The 17109-nt window shown below is 47.2% G+C and overlaps 1 protein-coding gene across 2 annotated transcripts in view; it reads left to right on the top strand.

Annotated features, from left to right (window-relative positions):
• Lmtk2 (lemur tail kinase 2) overlaps positions 1-17109 on the top strand; it is a 94496-nt gene that overhangs the window by 48487 nt on the left and 28900 nt on the right. For both annotated transcript variants that reach the window (XM_021162666.2, XM_021162667.2), the window contains exons 5-7: positions 1902-2020; positions 2608-2695; positions 15211-15344. In XM_021162666.2, coding sequence (XP_021018325.1) covers positions 1902-2020; positions 2608-2695; positions 15211-15344 — 341 coding nt within the window. The remainder of the gene's footprint in view (positions 1-1901; positions 2021-2607; positions 2696-15210; positions 15345-17109) is intronic.

Here is a 17109-nt window from a genome sequence, read left to right on the forward strand (position 1 = left end):
GAAGTAAGGTGGAGAAGATAGAGGACACTCTGGCCTCTGCTTTTCCACAGGCATGTGCAACCCACACACTTCACACATATATTGCACTCTCACTCATAAACGTACAGTTTTTTTAAAAATATCTAGCGGTGGCTCAGCAGGTAAGATGGCTCGGCACTGAACCTGATGATCTGTGTTTAGTTCCTGGAACCTTCAGGGTATGAGAAAACTGACTACCACAGGTTGTTCCTCCTACCTTTAAAGTGCTGTGATATGCATGCCTGTGTATGTGCACTTGTGTATGTGTGCGCACACTCTCTCTCTGTCTCTCTCTCTTTCTCTCTCCACACACAGAACACACATACATGAAATAATAAATCTTAAAAAAGCATGGGTGGTCAAGGTTGTCTGGTCTTTGCAGACACTGAACACCAAGAGTGTAATGGTGGAGAGAAGCTGAGTCAGGTAGACCAGCAAGCAGCACTGTTTTCCCATTTGGAGAACTGATGCTTACTGTATACATACATGCTGGTTAATTAGAGCAAAGCCTATGATTTAGCTAATACTCCCAATATATTGTTCTCTTCACAGTTCTGTCCGCAGAGTCCTGGTAAACCTACTCAATTTTGCTGAGGTGTTTATTCTTATCTCCCGTGTTAAAATTAATCTACCTTACATCAATATCTAAATGATCTGTTCGAGTGTGTGTGTGTGTGTGTGTGTAGTATATATTTCCTGTGCATGCATGGAGGCCAGGGGTAACTTGATGTCTCAGTTGATATCCACTTTATTTTTTAATTTTGTTTGTTTGTTTGTTTGTTTGAGTTTGTTTCTGGTGTAGCCCTGGCTCTCTTTAAACTCACTCTGTAGATTAGGCTGGCCTCGAACTCACAGAGATTCACCTACTCTGCCTCCTAAGTGCTGGGGTTATGGTATATCTATCACCCATGCCCCCATTACTTTTCTTTATCTTAGGTAGCGTCTTTGACTGAGAGTTCTTCAGTTAGGCTAGACTGATTGCCTGTAAGCTCCAGGGCAGCTCCTGCCTCTGCTTCTTTGGTCCCATAGTTACTTGGACTCTTGCTTCACCACCTCAGTCGTCTCACTGTTTAACAAATCTTTCAAAAGGAAGTCATTTGATCCTGGTCACTTCCTAGTTAAGTAGTCCTTTACTTTGCTGTGAGTTTGAGATGAACTGTGTTTGGAAATGCTTTTGCACTGTCCTGTATTTAGCCATTTCCTTGTAGTGAATTCTTAGGATGTAGCTCATCTCACCTTTTTACGTTGGGAGTGGTATCTTCTGTGTGTTTTGGCTGAAGTTTTGGAATAAGTCAAAGGCCTGATGTCATCAGCATACCATGGATTTTTAAGTTTCTGTGTGATGGCATGTTGGCTGTTTGCCTGAAGTGCACTGGAGGAGTGCTTGAGATATTTGAATGGAACTCACAGGTCTCTCTGCTGTTGTATCATGGTTCATTTGTATGAAGAAGGCATTTCAATTAAGATGAAAAGGTATATAACATAAATGTTTTACTACCCAGTAAATATTTTAAAAGGTCATTTTATTACAGTCCTTCCTCCATTTCTTTTTTTCCTTTTCTCTCCTTAACTCCATCTCTCCTTCCTTTCCTTTCTTTATCCTCCCCCCCCCCTTTCCTGTTCTTTCAGCAGGGTATCTCTGTATAGCCTAGGCTAGCCTTTTATGACCTCTGTGCCTTCCTATCCCAGCTCCATAGTGTGGGTTCCATGCATACTCTGTCATACCCATGGAGGTGTGTGAGTTCCCTAAGCTCTGAGTCGGCCTGCAGAGTAACAGGCCGCCTAGCTGTTACTTGCTTTCCTTCCCTCTATTTCCACTAAATGTGACACACTTCTCCATCATGTTGATAGAAGTGACAAGGAAAACTGTTGTTTGCTTCTAGGTCCTCCTGGGAGAGACTTACACAGGCACCAGCGTCGCAAGAGTCATAGTGAAGGAGCTAAAAGTCAGTGCGAGCCCCAAGGAGCAGGATACTTTCCTGAAAAATGGAGAGCCTTACTAGTAAGTAAGCCTTTCTGTCTGTCTTGCAAACAGTCTCGGTTCTGCAAATTAAATGCATAAAACTACTTTTGAGACTTGTGCCAGAAAACTAGTCTCATCAGACCCAAAGCGGCCTCATGTCAGTTCAGAACAGTTAACCACTCAGCTGGAATAAGAAAAGACAGCAGCGCCGAGGTGACTGAGATGCTCAGGCTGTCTGTCAAGGATTTCCAACCAGCCATCACAGACACTTCCCTGAGCATGTGCAGCAGCACACTCGATCCGATAGGGAAAATACAGGGCTGTGTGGGAAGTCCCAAATGATCTATTTAAAAGACCTAGGAGAGATAAGTCCAACAAGGTTGCAGGATACAAGATCAATTTGCAAGAGTCCCTTTGGGCAAGGAGTGTAGATAATGGAAGAGTTCTTGCCCAGTGTGCAGGAGGCCCTGGGCAAGCATCTCACTTTGTAGTCCTTGCTGGCCCTGAACTCTGCCTCCTTGAAGAGTGCTGTGATTTAAAGGCCTGGCCACCATCCCCAGCTGTGATGTGACCCTGTCAGTTTGCCATGTTGTGATGGACAGCACTGTGTCTTTTATTTTTGCCAGCATTCTCCAGCATCCGAATGTCCTCCAGTGTGTCGGGCAGTGTGTGGAAGCCATTCCCTACCTTCTGGTGTTTGAGTTCTGCGACCTGGTAAGTTTTAGTAGCGCTTTAAGCTGAAGTGCTGGAGGGTTCTTTGCAGGGGTTTTTGGCAGACATGGTGGATTGGTGCCGGCTTTAATGGCTGCCTATTGGAGAACTTTGTGACTTGTTAACTGATCCATTTCCTTTGTTACTTTCCTAGTGTTCACTGTACCTAGACCCCAAGCTGAGCTATTTACCATTACTGTGCTTAATCCTACAGAGCCCTGATTTATGGTTGGTTGGTGGTGGTTGTTGTTGTTGTTGTTTGTTTGTTTGTTTGTTTGAGACAGAGTTTCTCTGTAGCACTTGCTGCCTGGAATCTCTCTGTAGAGCAGACTGGCCTTAAACTCACAGAGATCTGCTTGGCTCTTCTAAAGCTTGTCCATCATGTGTACATGGCTGAAAGGAGGCCCATGGTGTTTGGACACACACTAGGCAGCACACACTAGGTTGGGTTAGAGCATGGGCGCACCATGCCCTTCCCGAGACCCCAAGCTCTTTACACCAACCGGGCATTCTGAAATGTTTTTCCCCAGCACGGTAACTCATGAAAACTTTAACCAACAGAACACCACTAATCATTCAGATGACTTTCTATTCTGCCTTTGTATGTGTATGTATGTATATGCATGTTGGTGCATGTTGGGGAACGCCTGTGCAGGTGTGTGTGGACGCCTGAGCTGGATGTCAGTTGTCTTCCTTATTCCTTGAGGCAGGCTCTTTTGCTGAGCCCGGAGCTCTCACATGTAGGTAATCTAGCCGGCCATTTTGCTCCAGAGATTTGCTGTCTCCACCTTCCATACACTACAATTACAGGCAGGCTGCCACACCCACTCAGCATTTATGTGGATGGTGGGTCCTCACTCTGCTCTTCAAATCTGTCTCTCCAGCCCCTTTCCAATTTTGAAAATGGTGAATGTATACATTTATGTCGTTAAATTAGATAAGCTGGAGTTGAAGGTCACAGTGAGCCTGAGGTCAGCTGAGCTTGTATGAGACTGTCTCACAAAAGGTATTTATTTCCTTTTTCTAAGCATGTAGCCTATGAAGAGCAGTAGTTGGAAAGATTTTTCCTTCATGGAGGTATAGGAATACTTTTAATAACAATTTCTATGTGAAATTTTGAAAAAAACAAACAAAAACAAAAACTTTTCTCCGGTGCAGAATATTTCACATTTTAAGCCTACTTCTAATACATAATAATTGTTATTTTCCAAAAACAGTGGTAAAAGTGTAATTGAATTTGCTAAATTTTAATTGATTTCCCTGCATTGTCTCAGTTTTCATAACATTAAAACTTCCTTGGCTGTGTACAGAGAAGTAGGAGTGCTCCCCAAATAAACCCCCACTTCATTTGGATAACATTGTGCTGCTAAAAAAGAAAGCAGGGAAGTTGATCAGTGCAAAGTAGCCTTAGTTGGATCCCATCCTAGTTTGACCCTAAATCCCTGTGGTTTGGCTAAGCAGCAAAGACGATTCACCTTACTGTTGAGTCACTGCATAGAAGACTAGGTTGCAGTTGGCTTTAGGGTCATTTGTTTTGTCATGTCTCTGTAAATGGTGGCATATGTATGCACACACACACTCCAATACAGGCAAACAAGCACCAGCCAGTATTCTGACCTTATTTCATGCGTGTTTTATGGGCTTTTGGGTCAGTCAGTGCTTTGTTCAACTCTAGAATCCCTCTCTTGGTTAAGTGTAACCCATTCATTCATTCTTCTCTGCTTTAAGTCTCTCACAGATAGTCACGTTAAACGCTTGCTAACCTGCAGTTCTAACCCGGAATGTGCCATCCACTCCAGTTATCCTCGTTACTGTAGTACTTGGCAGTTTCTTTCTACCCTCTTAGATTCTCTTTCAACTCCCTCCCAACTTTATGTTATGCAGATGACTGTTCTGCTTCTGTAGATAAGTGTTTGTCCACAACATGTATGCCTGGTGCCCACAGAAGGCCAGAAGAGGGCATAGAGTCCTTGGAACTGGAATTACAGATGGGCATGAGTGCAGTGGGTACTGGGAAGGAGCTAGAGTCCTGGAAGGGCTGGAAGCGTCTTAACTTCTGAGCCATCTCTCCAGCCACTTCTTTTGGATTTTTTATTGATCTTGTTTCAGTTTCCCCTATCAGTTTGCATTTAGCTTCCATTTCCTAGCTGTGTGAGTTCAGAACCAGTAAAGAACACCTGACCTGCATTCGAGGGGCCAGGCCCACTCATCAGAAGCCTCCTTCTCTGGGGCTCAGGAAATGGCTTAGTAGGTAAAAGAGTTTGCTGTAGGCACAGAAAGAACCAAGGCAAAGCTCTGCAGCAGCTCCTGTCTCAGAGCGGAAGGCAGAGCTGACACCTAAGGGAAGCTGCCTCATCCCTTGCTGTGCTTAGTCTCATACCTGTTACGTTATGGTCTCTCCGCATTTGCATTAGGGTCAAAATCCCATTTGTCCCTGCAGGCCAGCTTTGGGCTCACTCTTCCGAGCCTAGAAAACCTCACAGGTTGGTTCTTCAGCAGCCAAGACTGGGCCCTCCCTGGATTCTGAAGTCTGGCTACCCTAAGCTCAGCCTAGGGACCTGAAAATGGTGCCCATCTGCACAGACTGCAGGGATGTCCCCTGGGGCCACTAGGCCTCAGGTGTGCCTGGAACCCCTTTTCAGAGCTACATGCTTACCCATGGCCTTCCTGGAAGCAGGCCATTCTTCGAGGAGGAATGTAATCCAAAGGCAGGAGCCACCCTCTCCTAAGCCACTGCAGCTACAGAGGGTTGGCTGTCTCTATCTGCTCTTAGGACAAGAGTCCCCGTGTGCACTGATACCATCTCCTGCGCAGACAAGCAAGAATATTTTTGCACTTAAGTAATCCATATACAGTTACCAGCCTGACTTTATAACACTTGGAACTCTTCTGAAAGCATGTGACAACTCTGCTTCGATCAGTTTATAATGCTTGATGGTAGCTGTACTTGAGACACAATTTGAAAGATGACTACAGGGTTTCTTGTAACTTGTCATAGTGTTTACACAATGCGCTCTCAGGATACCAAGGCAGTGAAAGTGCTTCAGTTTTGGATTACTCATCTAAGAAAAATGTACTGAATGTGTTCGACCCTGAGAGCTGTGCTCAGTACTCAGGAAATTTCGAGATGATGGGTCTGCCCTGCCCAGTGTGCCTGCAGCCGACTCACCTGTCAGTTCAGGTAGACTCACCCACGATTAGGGTTTAAGGGCGTTATTTTATAGAAAGCATTTGGTAAATGGCATGTGCTCGAGCATACATGTGGAGATTAACATCAGATGTGTTCTTAAACCACTTCTCCACGTTTTCTTAGACAAGGTCTCTCACTGGACCTGGAGCTTATCAGTGGAGCTCCGTAGGTTGACCAGTGAGCTCTGGGTACCCAACTGTCTTTGTGTTTTCCTGCCCCCACCCTCCCTTCAATGCTGAAATTCTAGGCTCCGCAGTCACACCAGGCTTTTTACTGGATATTTGGGATCCAACTTCAGATCATCATGCTTGCACAGCAAAGACTTTACCAGCTAAGCCATTTCCTCAGCCCAGGAATTATTCCCACGTCATTAAATGAATCTAAGTGCTAATTAAATAAAGGTTTGGGTGGTCATGACAGTGCTGCTGCTCAGACCCCAGTCACGCAGCCTCAGGTAAGCATGGTGATATGTTATGCTAGAAGAAAGGTTAGAACAAAGAGATTTAGCTTGATTTCTTAAATTGTAATTTAATTTTAGTGTGTGTGTGTGTGTGAGTGTGTGTGTGTGTGTGTGTGTTGTATGTGTTTGGGGGTGTGCACATGTTACAGTGCAAGTGGAAATTAGAGGACAACTTTCACTGTGTAGTTCTAAGAATGAAACTCAGATCCTCAGGTTGGTGTCAAGCACCTTTACCCAATAAGCCATCTCGTCAGTCCACCTTCTCTCCTCAGTGTTTGCTGTCCTGGGGATGCACAGGGATCTTGAGCACCAAAGGCGTGCCGCTGAGCCACACCAGAGAGTGTTGAAGTTCAGACTGGGGTCCTGAGGGAAGCCTGGCCTGGAAGTGAACTTTACAGAGTGAGAAGCCACATTAAGTGTCCCTCATAGTGACACAGGTGCCCTGTTAGATGTAAGGTCAGTAGCTTTTACCTACATGGCACAGCTTCCAGGAAGAAGAATCAGATGGAACTGGGACTATCCAGTGTGCTGTGCTAGTGTGGTCGCTTGAGTGAGGTGTCCCCAGTCATTTGAGAGTTTGTTCCACAGTTGGTAAGAAGGAAGGTTGTGGCCTTGTTGGAGTAAGTCTGCCTTTAGACGTGGACTTGGAGAATAAAAAGCCTGTGACCTTCCCAGTGTGCTTTCTCAGCTTGTGCTCGTGGTTCAAGATTCAAGCCCTTGCCTTCCGCCCTCAGCACCCAGGTCCAGCTGCCTGTGATCTCAGAAGGCTGAGGCAAGAGGCTACCTGCCTCCTCACACGGGGACATCCAGGCCAGACTGTGTTACAAAGTAAGACCCTGTGTAAAAAGAAAAAAAAAAAATACTTCCCATGGTAGCTCTCTTTAGCTAGGTTTTATATACAAAGTAATAAGGTCATAAAATAAATTTATGAGTCCAATAAAAATCTGAAATTACAGATTTTCTCCTACGTTCATCATTATTAGACCATTAATGAAATGCTGGCATGGCACAGCTTGGGAATATGACTGACCTGGCTTGAACTTGGTACCAAGCACATCATTTGGAGCTTCTCCCACAATGTTGGGCCTTCTCTTGCTCAGCAAGCATACTGTGTGTCCAGTATGTGTGAGGTTTAGGGACACAGCAGGGATAAGGTAAAAACCTAGCAGTGTTCACAGCTTGCTTATAGTAGAATAAACAAAGGAAAAGATTGTTTGCAAACAACAGTGTGTTTGGTGGGATGTGGGGTGTCACAACATGGCTTATTTTTTAAACGATGAACTTAAAAGGTTATAACTTGGGGTTAGAGAGATTGTTAAACAATAAGCTGCCTTTGAAGAAGACGGGGGCTTAATTCCCAGCATCCATATGACAGCCTACAGCCCTCTGTAACTCCATTTCCCTTTCTGACCTCTGCATGCACTGCACAGACATACACGAAGGCAAAAAATGCATTTCACATAAAATAATAATACATTTTTTTAAAAGCTACGATTAGCAATAAAGCACTTGCCAAGAATCTACCAGTGGGGGCCTGGGGATATAGTTCAGAGGTAGAACACTTGCTTAGCATGAACAAGTCCTGTGTTCAACTCCCAGCCCTAAAAACAACAGAAAATATGATCAGCTTTGGGGCTCAGACAAAGGCGAACATGGGATGCACTTCAGACAACACGACAGCAGGAGCCTTCCATAAATTCCAGCTATGGTTTTACTTTGAAAACTGGCAAGACCTGGAGATCCATAGTTTGGAGATGGGTTTAAAGACAGGATTTGCTAATGGCATCTTTGATTTTTGTCTGATCTGCTGAATAGTGGACACACCATAGTTTGCCTTGTTACGGGCTTTGCTCTGGATATGCGTTGCACTGGAGCTACCTCTTAGACATCCTAGGAGAAAAGCATAAGGTGTCAGGGGGCCACAAGCACAGCACACGTGGCCATGAAATGCATGCAAACCGGTGAAAGGACTGCTGAGCTGGTAGTGGCGTCTTTCCTCACTTGCATCTACTGCAGACTCTGGGACTTGGGGACCCATGCTTAGTGTTTTACACAGCATACATGGCTGTGGAGTGGGTACAGAGCAGTGAGAGGAGAACGGACCAGGGAAGGACCCATGCTTAGTGTTACAGCATACATGGCTGTGGAGTGGGTACAGAGCAGTGAGAGGAGAACGGACCAGGGAAGGACCCATGCTTAGTGTTACAGCATACATGGCTGTGGAGTGGATACAGAGCAGTGAGAGGAGAACGGACCAGGGAAGGACCCATGCTTAGTGTTACAGCATACATGGCTGTGGAGTGGATACAGAGCAGTGAGAGGAGAACGGACCAGGGAAGGACCCATGCTTAGTGTTACAGCATACATGGCTGTGGAGTGGGTACAGAGCAGTGAGAGGAGAACGGACCAGGGAAGGACCCATGCTTAGTGTTACAGCATACATGGCTGTGGAGTGGGTACAGAGCAGTGAGAGGAGAACGGACCAGGGAAGGACCCATGCTTAGTGTTACAGCATACATGGCTGTGGAGTGGGTACAGAGCAGTGAGAGGAGAACGGACCAGGGAAGGACCCATGCTTAGTGTTACAGCATACATGGCTGTGGAGTGGATACAGAGCAGTGAGAGGAGAACGGACCAGGGAAGGACCCATGCTTAGTGTTACAGCATACATGGCTGTGGAGTGGGTACAGAGCAGTGAGAGGAGAACGGACCAGGGAAGGACCCATGCTTAGTGTTACAGCATACATGGCTGTGGAGTGGGTACAGAGCAGTGAGAGGAGAACGGACCAGGGAAGGACCCATGTTTAGTGTTACAGCATACATGGCTGTGGAGTGGGTACAGAGCAGTGAGAGGAGAACGGACCAGGGAAGGACCCATGCTTAGTGTTACAGCATACATGGCTGTGGAGTGGGTACAGAGCAGTGAGAGGAGAACGGACCAGGGAAGGACCCATGCTTAGTGTTTTACACAGCATACATGGCTGTGGAGTGGGTACAGAGCAGTGAGAGGAGAACGGACCAGGGAAGGACCCATGCTTAGTGTTACAGCATACATGGCTGTGGAGTGGGTACAGAGCAGTGAGAGGAGAACGGACCAGGGAAGGACCCATGCTTAGTGTTACAGCATACATGGCTGTGGAGTGGGTACAGAGCAGTGAGAGGAGAACGGACCAGGGAAGGACCCATGCTTAGTGTTTTACACAGCATACATGGCTGTGGAGTGGGTACAGAGCAGTGAGAGGAGAACGGACCAGGGAAGGACCCATGCTTAGTGTTTTACACAGCATACATGGCTGTGGAGTGGGTACAGAGCAGTGAGAGGAGAACGGACCAGGGAAGGACCCATGCTTAGTGTTACAGCATACATGGCTGTGGAGTGGGTACAGAGCAGTGAGAGGAGAACGGACCAGGGAAGGACCCATGCTTAGTGTTACAGCATACATGGCTGTGGAGTGGGTACAGAGCAGTGAGAGGAGAACGGACCAGGGAAGGACCCATGCTTAGTGTTACAGCATACATGGCTGTGGAGTGGGTACAGAGCAGTGAGAGGAGAACGGACCAGGGAAGGACCCATGCTTAGTGTTACAGCATACATGGCTGTGGAGTGGATACAGAGCAGTGAGAGGAGAACGGACCAGGGAAGGACCCATGCTTAGTGTTACAGCATACATGGCTGTGGAGTGGGTACAGAGCAGTGAGAGGAGAACGGACCAGGGAAGGACCCATGCTTAGTGTTACAGCATACATGGCTGTGGAGTGGGTACAGAGCAGTGAGAGGAGAACGGACCAGGGAAGGACCCATGCTTAGTGTTACAGCATACATGGCTGTGGAGTGGGTACAGAGCAGTGAGAGGAGAACGGACCAGGGAAGGACCCATGCTTAGTGTTACAGCATACATGGCTGTGGAGTGGATACAGAGCAGTGAGAGGAGAACGGACCAGGGAAGGACCCATGCTTAGTGTTACAGCATACATGGCTGTGGAGTGGGTACAGAGCAGTGAGAGGAGAACGGACCAGGGAAGGACCCATGCTTAGTGTTACAGCATACATGGCTGTGGAGTGGGTACAGAGCAGTGAGAGGAGAACGGACCAGGGAAGGACCCATGCTTAGTGTTACAGCATACATGGCTGTGGAGTGGGTACAGAGCAGTGAGAGGAGAACGGACCAGGGAAGGACCCATGCTTAGTGTTACAGCATACATGGCTGTGGAGTGGGTACAGAGCAGTGAGAGGAGAACGGACCAGGGAAGGACCCATGCTTAGTGTTACAGCATACATGGCTGTGGAGTGGGTACAGAGCAGTGAGAGGAGAACGGACCAGGGAAGGACCCATGCTTAGTGTTTTACACAGCATACATGGCTGTGGAGTGGGTACAGAGCAGTGAGAGGAGAACGGACCAGGGAAGGACCCATGCTTAGTGTTTTACACAGCATACATGGCTGTGGAGTGGGTACAGAGCAGTGAGAGGAGAACGGACCAGGGAAGGACCCATGCTTAGTGTTACAGCATACATGGCTGTGGAGTGGGTACAGAGCAGTGAGAGGAGAACGGACCAGGGAAGGACCCATGCTTAGTGTTACAGCATACATGGCTGTGGAGTGGGTACAGAGCAGTGAGAGGAGAACGGACCAGGGAAGGACCCATGCTTAGTGTTACAGCATACATGGCTGTGGAGTGGGTACAGAGCAGTGAGAGGAGAACGGACCAGGGAAGGACCCATGCTTAGTGTTTTACACAGCATACATGGCTGTGGAGTGGGTACAGAGCAGTGAGAGGAGAACGGACCAGGGAAGGACCCATGCTTAGTGTTTTACACAGCATACATGGCTGTGGAGTGGGTACAGAGCAGTGAGAGGAGAACGGACCAGGGAAGGACCCATGCTTAGTGTTACAGCATACATGGCTGTGGAGTGGGTACAGAGCAGTGAGAGGAGAACGGACCAGGGAAGGACCCATGCTTAGTGTTACAGCATACATGGCTGTGGAGTGGGTACAGAGCAGTGAGAGGAGAACGGACCAGGGAAGGACCCATGCTTAGTGTTACAGCATACATGGCTGTGGAGTGGGTACAGAGCAGTGAGAGGAGAACGGACCAGGGAAGGACCCATGCTTAGTGTTACAGCATACATGGCTGTGGAGTGGGTACAGAGCAGTGAGAGGAGAACGGACCAGGGAAGGACCCATGCTTAGTGTTTTACACAGCATACATGGCTGTGGAGTGGGTACAGAGCAGTGAGAGGAGAACGGACCAGGGAAGGACCCATGCTTAGTGTTTTACACAGCATACATGGCTGTGGAGTGGGTACAGAGCAGTGAGAGGAGAACGGACCAGGGAAGGACCCATGCTTAGTGTTACAGCATACATGGCTGTGGAGTGGGTACAGAGCAGTGAGAGGAGAACGGACCAGGGAAGGACCCATGCTTAGTGTTACAGCATACATGGCTGTGGAGTGGGTACAGAGCAGTGAGAGGAGAACGGACCAGGGAAGGACCCATGCTTAGTGTTACAGCATACATGGCTGTGGAGTGGGTACAGAGCAGTGAGAGGAGAACGGACCAGGGAAGGACCCATGCTTAGTGTTACAGCATACATGGCTGTGGAGTGGGTACAGAGCAGTGAGAGGAGAACGGACCAGGGAAGGACCACCAGGTGTCCAGTGACATGGAAAGACATGCTGGAGACTGTGGTGCCGGGAGCCAGCTGGAGAACACTAAGGGGATTGGCTAAGGGAGCTAGCTACGGTAGTTATTTTGTTTAACAACTTTTTATATTTATATATTTTGTGTGGGGCAGGGTGGGGGAAGCACATGTGTGCCCAGGGTACACACTTGGAGTTGGTTCTTTCCACCACGTTGGGTATGAGGATGGAGCTCAGATTGTCAGGCTGGGTGTTGAGCCATCATGCTGTCCCACGAAGAGACTGAGTTTGGAGGAAGAATGAGACCTGGGGCAGTTTTTTGGCTGGTGCGTGGCAGAACTGCTAGCTGTGAGGATGAGGGTTCAGCAGGTATAGCTGAGTAGTGGGTGTACAGTGGCTCACTCAAGGGAAGAGGCCTGAGGCTGCAGCCAGGACAGACCGGGCATGAGAGGAGTCTGCTCGGGAAGGGAGACAGGCATGGTAGTAGCAAGCCCAGCCTGGGATGAGGGGGGGAGCAGGAGCTGCTGGCTTTTGCTGCTTTTCCTGAGAGCTGCTTCATAGTAGAGCTGAGAGAAGAGGACTGCTGAGGAGAGGGGGCTTAGATGGCCACAAGCTGATAACCCACAAGCAAGAGGCAATGCTTCAACTGGGACATACCCATTTCATGGAGGGACATACTGGGGCAGATTTCATTCATGAAAGTAAGAGAAATTCAGGATCATCCGTACTTGAGTTTGAGGATAGCCTGGGCTATCTAGAGCCTATCTCAAAACAAAACTTAGTTCTTTAAACATATTAGACATACAAATGACCAGCATTTCCAATATAAAGATATTTACTGTTTCCATTACATTAAATGGGTTAACATTAGATTAAGTTAAAATGTACTAAAATTAATTCACTGTGCTTAGTGATCTGCCAAAATCCTGCATACAGCGTCACTGGCCTTTTGTGTTGGAATTTAGGAGAGCTGTAAGTGGCCCACATCTAAGTAGTCCTAGCAAGGTGCTTGTCTCACTAATGCTGGGTGTAGCTCCCTGTCGCCATCTAGTGTCAGCAAATTGTCTTTCTTGGGTTTACTTGAAAAATTTAAAGCCTCGACAAAGAGAATTTCATTTTCATTTAAAACACATCGAGGTTCTTGGTGATTTCTTATTTTTTCTATAAATAACAGACAGTACTAATTGTCCATATCTACTCGCTAAGCGCCTTTAAAATATAAATAAGACAAGTTGAGCCCTGTTGACATAGTCCTGTAATCTCAGCTACTTAGTAACTGAATCAGGAGGATCACAAATTTAGATCCAGCCCGGGCCACACATGAGATATTGCCCCATAATAAAAAGGCAGGAAAGGGCTAAGATGGAGCTCAGTGGAAGACCACCTGCCAGATGTGCCAGATGTGGCCCTGGCCTCAGTTCCCGGAGTATGGTCCTACCAGTTAGTAAACTGAGAGGGATAAGCACAGTTCATTGAGACAAACTTCTTTCCTTTTTCTTTGTTTTCTCTCTCTTTGGATGGGATTCTTGTGTTCCAGGTTGGCTTCAAAGTTATTTTATCGCCAAGGATGACCTTGAATTCCTCATCCTCCTGCCTCCGCCTTTTAGGTAGCAGAAACCATTGCCACAGTTAGCTCTTGAACAAATTTCTTGACTCTTCTAAGCCTTGGTTCTGTATCTGCAAGATACCTGAAGTTGTAAGAAATATGCACCATGGGTACACAGTGTTCAGAGGCACAAAATGGGAATCCTAGGACTTGGGACGATGCGATGAGAATTTTTGACTAGTCTGCATTACATAGTCATACTCTTATCTCAAAACAACAAAATACGATTAATTCAAAAATAATCACTGTTATCAACAGAAGCTAGGATTGTTAAAAAGAGGAGTAGAAACCAATGCAAGTCTTGGTGGTGCCTAGACACTGCATTATTGTGTACGAAGAACTACACGTGGACAGCTGCCTCTGGAGGAATATTACGATTGAAGATCTGATCCTGGGAGGAGTCTGACAGATTTGCTCTCTTCAGTAAACTTACTGAAATGTCCAGGAGATCTTCCACCCCTGACTTTCTTTTTGAGTTGGATTTTAAGCTGTAAGATCTTGAGTTACTTCCTACCTTAGTAAAAGATCATAAAAATTTTCAATTTGGGGCCTGGGGAGATGGCATAATCCTAGCCATAGAGAGACAGAAGGATCGCTGAAACTAACTAGTCAGGCCTAGTAAGCAAACTCCAGGCCAGTAAGAGACACTGTCTCAAAAACTAAGGTAGAGAATGATGGAGGAAGGTGCCAGGGTTGACCTCTGGCCTCCAGGTACACACACTCTTGAGCACGTGTGTACACATTCCTCTCCCCAGAAGCTTTTGTTTGGATTAGATCAAATCAGTAAATATCTATTCTTATGTAAAGAGACTATAACATTATTTTCTCCAGAGCATCCCCCAAGCAGAGATGATAACTATGATATCTATGACTGCCTAGAGCAAACATAGGGAGTAGCCAGGGAGCTGGATGCCTGTGTGTCTGACTGGAATTTGTCCCTTTTCTGCCCAGGCTGCCATCCTCTGCCTAGGCTTTTTGAGATGAATTGGTGTTTACAGGAGGCCGGCGTGTTCTTTCTCATGTTGTCCCTGGGGAAGGATGCTGAGTGAGACCTGAGCCTGTCACTAGCACTCAGTGGCTTTCCCCACCTCTTCCACTCTTGTTTTCTTTATGTAGTCTCTTCTCCATGGCTTACTCATGCATAAATGGTGGCCACGAGCCTTGTGATGAAGTACTCACTGGCCATGTGTGTCCTGGAAATGGAAGTCAGATCTGAAGGGACCTGCTCCAGTTTGTACACTGGGGAGCAGACAGTTTGGGGCTGTGTGTGTATGTGATCAGGGCCGCCCCTGGTGGCTACGTATTGTACTTTGTAGTCTGCTCCAGGAATTAGAAAAAGCTTCTTGCTTATTCTTCTTTAGACTTCAGGCTTCAAGTTCCAATTTTTCAAAATAGTGAATAGTACCTTTTTTTTTTAACTCTCCATATCACTTCTTCATTACCTGAAGGTTTCTAGACATCTGTACTGCACTGAGTTTAGCCGTGAGTCGTTGTCAGACTGTATTTCCTTTACTGTTCTGTTCTGTATAGTTCTTCATAGTTCAGACCAGCTGCATTGCTTGTCTAGGCACTTGGTTTCTTCTGGTGCTGCACTTGACACTCGCATGCTTGTTTTTTGCAGGGTGACCTGAAGGCTTACCTGCACAATGAGCAAGAACACGTGCGGGGTGATTCACAGACCATGCTGCTACAGAGGATGGCGTGTGAGATTGCCGCAGGGCTGGCAGCCATGCACAAGCTGCACTTCCTGCACAGGTAGATCTGGCTGGGCACAGGCATGGGCACACCTCATGTCCTTGTAGTTGCTGCAATCTGGAGAGGTTGACAGGTTTGGGAAGAGGGCCGGGGAATGGCTGGCTGTAACTTAGTTGGTAGACTGCTAACATGCCTAAAACTCCGGACTTCAGAAACTGCGCATAGTGGTACATAGGAGACAGGAGGATCACAAAGAAGTTTAAAGACATCCTCAACTACAGAGTTGAGTTTAAGGCCAACCTGGGATATATGAGAGCCTAATTCAAAAACACCAACCAAAAACAAAGGCAGGAAGAGTGGAAGACGGAAGGAGGAAACCAGAGACCAGGTTGTATCGTGAGTGCTCTGCTTTAGACATGGTGGTGAAGACAGAGTTGGGCTGGAGTTAAACCAGTGCTGAGGAGTGGAATGAACGCAGCCTGAAGTCTGGGGAATCCCTGAGGAACGTGCAGCAGTGTAGGACGTGCACAAGCCTCGGGGTAGGGAGGGAATGTCCCTGGCTCCCTCCTGACCTCTGGCTCTGAGCGTCTACTCAGTAAGCTTTAGGCTGGGGTGCTCTTAGGTGCTCGAGGAAGAGGTGCTAGAAGCAGCAGAGTCGTTTTTCTTTCCGTAGGTCATGGCCTTGGTTTCCGGCCAGCTAGCAAGTTGGCTTAAGAGTGTCAGGTCTGAAGGGCCTCCTCTGCTTTGCACGCTGGAGTTCAGGCAGTTTGGGGCTGTGTGTGTATGTGATCAGGGCCGCCCCTGGGGGTTGCACATTTTACTTTGTAGTCTGCTCCATGAATTAGAAAAAGCTTCCTGCTTCAGGCTTTCAAGTTCCAAATTTTCAAAATAGAATTATTTTGGAATAGAGTCAAGAACACCAGCCAGAAGAGGGAGTCAGATATCCTCCTTTCTCATTCTCTGTCTTCAATGAGAATTACCTTTGATGCGGGCACTCTTCCTACCGCCACTTTTCTCAGTTAGGCTGGAAGTCAGCGATCCCCAGTGATGTTGTCTCTGCCTCACCTCAGGTGGGATTGCAGGCATGAGCAGGACACTGGGTGCAAGACCATAATCCATGCCCCATGCTTGTGTAGCAAGTGCTCTTTGGTTGACTTTAAACAACTCAGCTATCTCTTAATAACCCAAAGATCTGAAAAGGCGTACCTGTCTGAAAAGGCGTACCTGCCTGAAAAGGCGTACCTGTCTCGAAGAGATGTCTGTGACCGTTATAAGTTCAAAACAAGCCTTGGGCTGGAGAGGCGGCACAGGTTCACACTGCTCCTGCAGAGGACCCAAATTCAGTTCGCAGCTCACACCTCAGGCAGCTCACTCCTGTGCGTGACTCCAGCACTAGGGAATCTCACTTCCTCCCCTAGCCTCTGCAGACACACACACACACACACACAGAGAGACAGACAGACAGACAGACATAAGTAGAACAGAAAATTTTTAAGTCTCTGATCAAAATCACAACATGAAGTTGTCAGAGGCCCCTGGGAAGTGTGTGTAAGGGCTGTTCACCGCTGTGTGCTTAAAGATGACAGAGCTGCCCTGACCAGTAGTGCTCTCCCCGTGCTTCCTCAAGGCAAGGCCTTAGCGTCTGGAAAACAAACAAGGACAGATCACATGGCCTGGATGATATCCAAGCACGAAGCCCAAGGCACAGAACCTTGGAACCATTGGCAGCTGTTACATTCTGCTTTTTAAAGTAACTGCTTCAGGCTGGCTGTGTGATAGCTTAGCTGGTAAAGAACTTACAGGGCCAGAGTTTGACCCCTTGTTT

Source organism: Mus caroli, unplaced genomic scaffold (genome assembly GCF_978045245.1).
Source record: "Mus caroli unplaced genomic scaffold, Mus_caroli_1 scaffold_4, whole genome shotgun sequence".
NCBI classification, from domain to species: domain Eukaryota; kingdom Metazoa; phylum Chordata; class Mammalia; order Rodentia; family Muridae; genus Mus; species Mus caroli.